This window comes from Myotis lucifugus, unplaced genomic scaffold (genome assembly GCF_000147115.1).
Source record: "Myotis lucifugus unplaced genomic scaffold, Myoluc2.0 scaffold_639, whole genome shotgun sequence".
NCBI classification, from domain to species: Eukaryota; Metazoa; Chordata; class Mammalia; order Chiroptera; family Vespertilionidae; genus Myotis; species Myotis lucifugus.
Window position 1 is genome coordinate 387,573 of NW_005871687.1, and position 5,833 is coordinate 393,405.

The 5,833-nt window shown below is 56.6% G+C and overlaps 1 protein-coding gene across 1 annotated transcript in view; it reads right to left on the reverse strand.

Moving 5' to 3' along the window:
* Nucleotides 1-5,486, reverse strand: part of ITGAE (integrin subunit alpha E) — a gene marked incomplete at its 5' end in the record, with an annotated part of 32,755 nt that extends 27,269 nt beyond the window's left edge. Inside the window, 8 exons of the mRNA XM_006105146.3 lie at nt 35-170; nt 1,096-1,163; nt 1,627-1,777; nt 2,375-2,528; nt 3,720-3,871; nt 4,463-4,578; nt 4,999-5,163; nt 5,369-5,486. Of these exons, the coding sequence (XP_006105208.1) occupies nt 35-170; nt 1,096-1,163; nt 1,627-1,777; nt 2,375-2,528; nt 3,720-3,871; nt 4,463-4,578; nt 4,999-5,163; nt 5,369-5,486 (1,060 nt within the window). The remainder of the gene's footprint in view (nt 1-34; nt 171-1,095; nt 1,164-1,626; nt 1,778-2,374; nt 2,529-3,719; nt 3,872-4,462; nt 4,579-4,998; nt 5,164-5,368) is intronic.
* Between the last annotated feature and the right edge of the window lie 347 nt (nt 5,487-5,833).

The following is a 5,833-nucleotide window of genomic DNA, read 5'->3' on the forward strand; positions in this document are numbered from 1 at the left end:
CCCCACCCAGGTGGTCTCCGGGCCCCGCCCTCACCCAGGTAGCTGTGCTTTCCAGCCTTGCTGTCCACCACCGTCTGGTTCAGGAACTGGCCCCGGCAGCTGTGCCTGTCATAGAGCAACACGCCCCCGGACCAATCAAAGGCCCCAACAGCACCGAGCAGCAGCTGCTCCTGCAGGGGACGAGGAGGCCATTTGAGCTGGAGGTGCCCGGGGTCAGCCGCTGTGACCTCGGGTCTACTGCCAGCACAGCGAACCTTGTGCTGTGGGGGAACAGGGGTGTTCCGTGGCCCCAGGCCCACCTGGCCAGCCATGCAGGAGGAAGGTGAGATGGCAAACACTGGTTCCTGCCTTGTACCCATGACCCTTCCCTCTAATACCAACCCCAGAGCAGAAGCCATCCTGGCCCAGGCGTGAAGGAAGCACTCAAAGGAGACAGAGAAGAGAGTGCTCGTCTCCTTCTTCCCAGGTTGCCCAGCCTGGGCCGAGTGACAGTCCTAACTAACCGTGCTCCTACCATGCCCTGCCCTCCGTGCCTGCATCTCGGCCCACCTGTGGGAACAGTGCCTCTGGTGGGGAGAAGTAGGCAACTTGGCGAGCTGGCCCAGGCCAAAGCCTGCTCCTAGTGCAGTGGTGGCGAACCTATGACACGCGTGTCTGAGGTGACACGCGAACTCATTTTTTTGGTTGATTTTTCTTTGTTAAATGGCATTTAAATATATAAAATAAATGTCAAAAATATAAATCTTTGTTTTACTATGGTTGCAAATATCAAAAAATTTCTGTATGTGACACGGCACCAGAGTTAAGTTAGGGTTTTTCAAAATGCTGACATGCCGAGCTCAAAAGGTTCGCCATCACTGGCCTAGTATGTATTTTAAGAACAGCTCAATCCTTGAACACACAGAACAAGACGACCCCCGGGATGAATGTGGCCATTCTTTTGTCTACCTCAGGGTCCCAGATAAGCGGAAGTTTTCCGTTATCCTAACGTGGCTCCTTCAGAGGCATGACCAGGAGGCAGAGCTGCTCTGTGGCCCAGGGCCCCTAGTCCCTGGGTGTTGCTGGGCCCTCCTCCATGCTGAGTTGGCCACATACCTCTTTCAGGATCTGGGCGCTGAACCCGACCTGTGCCAGCTGGAAGTGGAGGGCTTCTCCGACCGTGCCTGGAAGCCAAGACACCCAGTGAGACACTGCTCTGGGCAGGGTGGAGGGAGCAACCAAGCCAGGGAAGGGTCCAGCCTGGCCTCGCTCCCAGACGGAACTGGGTTTGGTGTGATGGGAACAGAACCAAGCTGAGAGTGGAGATGTGGGTCCTGCTTTAGCAGCTACCGGACGAGAGCCTGGGCAGTTCCCTCCCTCCTTCGGGGCCTGGGTCTCCACGCCTGTCATTCTTCTTTCTCCAGCACCAGGCCAGCTCATCAGAGCTGGGTGGACACTCAGGAAGTGCAGAGGCCTGGGGATACGGTCGCCTTTTTAGAGATGGAACAGCCGAGGCTCAAAGAGGTGACGGGAGTTGCCCTGAGAGTCACAAGAGGAGCCCCGGGGTGGGGCTGGAGGGCAGGGCTCAGACCTCCTGCTGAATGCCGAGGAGGCAGCACAGGGTGGCGAGGACCCTGGAGCCCTCACTTTCCATGAGGACGATACTTTGCTGCAGTTGGCTCAGCAGCCCATCCAGCGCCGCGTAGTTGGTCACCTTGAAGGCATGAGTCTCCGGAGGATGCGAGGCGATCAGCTTCAGCTCCGTCTCAGTCTTAGGCTTCGTAAATGCCTCTCCCACCTGCACAGAGGCCCCGGATCCGTGGATCCACACCTGAGAGCTGGCTGCTTCCTGAGCCCCGAGGCCTCTCCAGGCCCAGGGAGAGAGCCGGCCTCGCCGCCTGGCCTTCAGGGCCTCCACCTCCTGCCCCCTACTTTCCCTGCTCCCTGTTCTCCCCCAAACACACACACCGTCGTCTTACCAGTCTACATGTGTTGTCCTGAACACACAGGCTCCTTCTCACCTCTGCACACGCTGTTCCCTCTGCCTGCAGCGCTCTCCCCTCCTCCCCTGGACCCTCGGCCAGTTACTCCTGCCTGTCCTCCAAGGCTCAGCTCACCACCATCTCCTCTAGGACCAACCCCCCACCCCACCCTGATGTGGGCTCCCGGAGTTGCCGCTGCTCTCCCCATCGCTGCTGAGCAAGTGAGCTGTGACCACGTTGGGGAAATGAGCCTCTGTGGGAGTGGGTGTGCTGCCCGGGACGTGAGGCGGGAAGAAACGTTGGTGAGTGTGCACAGAACAGGGTTTGGTAAGCTGCTTACAGAAGCCCCTCCCAGGAACCCTGGCTCCTCCCCTACAGAGACTTAGGAGGCGCCCCCTGCTCCTGGCCCTTACCCCAATGGCAAAGCGCTCAACGCCTTGCATCTTTGTGGAGTTGATGACAGTCGTGAGGCTGAGGGGGTCCATGAATATCTCCCCATCGGTGAGCACCACCATGACCTTGGAGGCCTCTTTTCTGGAGCCGTGGCTTGGTGAGAAGATGTTGTCTCTAAGTAGGGAGAGTAAAGGAAGTGGAGGACTTGGCCAGAGAGATGGCTGAGCTTGGGGAGATTTTATTCACAAACCTGTTTTAGAATTGGAGAGGGTTAAGGTGCCCTCGCAGGGGAACAAGGGCCCCAAGAGGGGTGGGGACCCAGCAGGGCTGGGTGGAGGTGGGGCACCTGCTCCCAACAGAAAGGTGCTGGACAGCACAGGGAATAGATGTGTGTGGGAATAACAATGACATTAAGAACAGAGGCTAATATTTACAGAGCACTTATGTGCCAGGCACTCTTATAGGCACTGTATGTATTTTAACCCATTTAATCCTCACAGAATCCTCTCAGGCAGTGGCTCTCAACCTTGGCTGCACATTAGAATCACCTGGAAATCTTTTCAAAATCCTGACTCCTGGGCCTTATCCTCCGGAAATTCTGTTTCTTTGCTATGGGGTGGGGCCACAACATTAGTAACAAAGAAACAGAATTTCCGGAGGATGAGGCCCAGAAATCAGGATTTTTAAAAAAAATATATATTTTATTGATTTTTTACAGAGAAGAAGGGAGAGGGATAGAGAGTTAGAAACACCGATGAGAGAGAAACATCCATCAGCTGCCTCCTGCACACCCCCTACTGGGGATGCCTGCAACCAAGGTACATGCCCTTGACCGGAATCAAACCTGGGACCCTTGAGTCCGCAGGCTGATGTTCTATCCACTGAGCCAAACCAGTTAGGGCCAGAAATCAGGATTTTAAAAAGATTCCCAGGTGATTCTAATGTGCAGCCAAGGTTGAGAACCACTGCTCTAAGGCAAGGGCTATTATTATTCCCATTTTACACGTGAGAACCAAGCACGGAGAGGTCTGGCACCCAGGTCTCCAGGTACAGACGGGCGCTGGGATGTGGACCCAGGCAGCCCGGCCACTGAGCCCCCCCACGGTCTGCTCTGTGCTCCACTCTCAAGAGGGGTCCTCAGGAGGCTCTTTGGAGGACTGTCCTGGGGTGTCATTCATCAGCCAAGGCTGGACTGAAAGACCTCACATTCTCCTTTCAACCGAGGAGGAGCTAGAACCCTGATCCTCTCCTCTTTACCGTTCTGTCCTGCCACCTCTCCAGGCATGACGCCTCAAAGCCTCTAGGCAGGGATGCCGGCCAGCACCCAGTAGGTGTTCAGGTAATTCCCGCTGCCCTCATACTCACAGGACATGCTGCATGGCAGAGGCTGTCTTGGTGACATTCTTCACTTGAGTGATGTTCTGGACTTTGCTGAGGGAGGCCATCACATCCTGGCTGTACTGAAGGTCAAACTCAGTCTGGATCACGCCTCCGTACTGCACCAGGGCAAAGCTGCACTGGAGGGAGGGGCAGAGGAGGAGGAGGTTGGCAGAGTGGCCATGCCCAAAGCCCTTGAATGGCTCCCCCTGGACGCTGAGGAAGAATCCACTCATTCCTTCTTGTTGAAGGCAAGAGGAGGTGCTAAGGCAGAGGGAGATGTGACAGTGACAGCTCCCAGTGGATCGCAGACTTCTCCCTGAACCCACATCCATGTGTACGCCCTCTCCCCTTCGTAGCCACCATGTGACTTTCTTTGGCCTTTGGGATATCAGCAAATGGGATAAAACCAGAGACATGAAAAGTGCTTGTGTGCATTAGGCCTTGCCCTCTTGGAATGTTGCAGCCATGAAAACGTTGGGCTGACCTGCTGTCTGACCACACATGGCCAGACAAGTGAGGCCAACCAGTCCCAGTCAAGTAACCAGACACCTGCAGCTGCAGGAAAAAATTCAGGCAAGACCAGCAGCAGAAGAACCGCCCAGCTGAGCCCAGCCCAAATAGCTGACCCATAGAACTGTGAGCAGATCAATGGTAGCTGTTTCGAGGTGGTTTGTTCATAGCGATAGATAGCAACAGACTGTGTGCGTCTAGCTCCTAGGGAAGCCCACCTCGAAGCACTTCTCATAGATCTTCCTCATCATGTTGGAGATGAAGTCTTTGGCTCTCTGGAAGTCGGGGGGATCAATGCTTCCCGAGCCATCCAGGACGATGGCGATCTCGGTGCCTGGGCCAAGACAGGGAGCAGGTCCGGAGTGGGCATGGAACTGGGGCAGGTGTGAGGGTGGCATGTCCTGCCCTATAGGACACCCACCCCATTCAAGCCCCAAGGGCTCAGTTCAGGGAAGAAGTTGGTGAAGCTCCCAACAGCGAGGCCTTGTCTCAGAGGCTGCGAGAGAGCCAGGACCTGCTCAGGCTCTGACTCTGCGAGCCACTCCCATCACTCCCACTCTCTGGGCCTCAGTTTCCCCATCAGTAAGATGGAGGGGGGCAGAGCTGGGGGTGGTCAGGCCTGTAGAATCCAGACAGTAGAATCCAGCCACTGTTCCCCATCTCCCAGACCTAGGCAGCTCTCACCCCTGAAGTTGCCAGCCTAGGCATCAGCTCTGAGAGCCTCAGAGAGCAACCCAGATCTGCCTCTTCTCACCAGCTCCCTCCTCCTCCTCCTCCTCCTCCTCCTCCTCCTCCTCCTCCTCCTCCTCCTCTTTGGCCTTCAGATCCCGGCGCTGCCTGGCTGTATTCTCAGTGCTGCCTTTTTTGTTCCTGTAGCAGTCTCCAGCATCCGCATGTGCCTCAGGATCCAGGAGATTTTCTTTAAAAATACACATGAAAGAGCTCAGAGTCAGACAGCCTCCTTGTTCAGCTTGGGGTAAGCCCACACTTAGCCCACGGCGGGCCTAGGCCCAACTTGCCCTTTCTGGGCCTGTGTCCTTCCGTATCTTCCATGGGCAGGTGCCCCTTCTTAGAGACTCAAGGAAACCTCCTTAGAGCTGCCCAAGGCCAGCGAGTATCCTTACCAATGTCGTTGAAAGAGACCAGGGCCTGGCGACTGAGGTTGGAGGCCAGCAGGCTGCAGGTGCCTGTGAGTTCTGAGCTGAGGCTGTGGGGCCGCCGGGCCACCACTTGAATGCAGATCTGGGGGAGAGAGGGAGAAAGGGAGAGGGAAAGTCGGGGTCACCCCCAGCCCAGGCCCCTGAGTCACAGCTGCCCAGAACCACATGCCTCAACCAGGCAGGGGATGCGGGAACAGCTTGCTCACCCCTCACCAGGGGTAGACGTTGGTGCCAGGGTCAGAGCTGAGATCAGCCCTGGAGTTGGCACCAGGGACACACCTGGGCTTGGCCCTGAGAATAGCATGCCAGTCAGGACTGGCATGAACACGGGTTTGCCACAGGGGTCAGTGCCCGCCTCCTGAGGCCCTCCAGCCCTCTGCCCACGCACACTCACAAACACGTGTGGTTCCGGGCAACTGTCACTCCCCG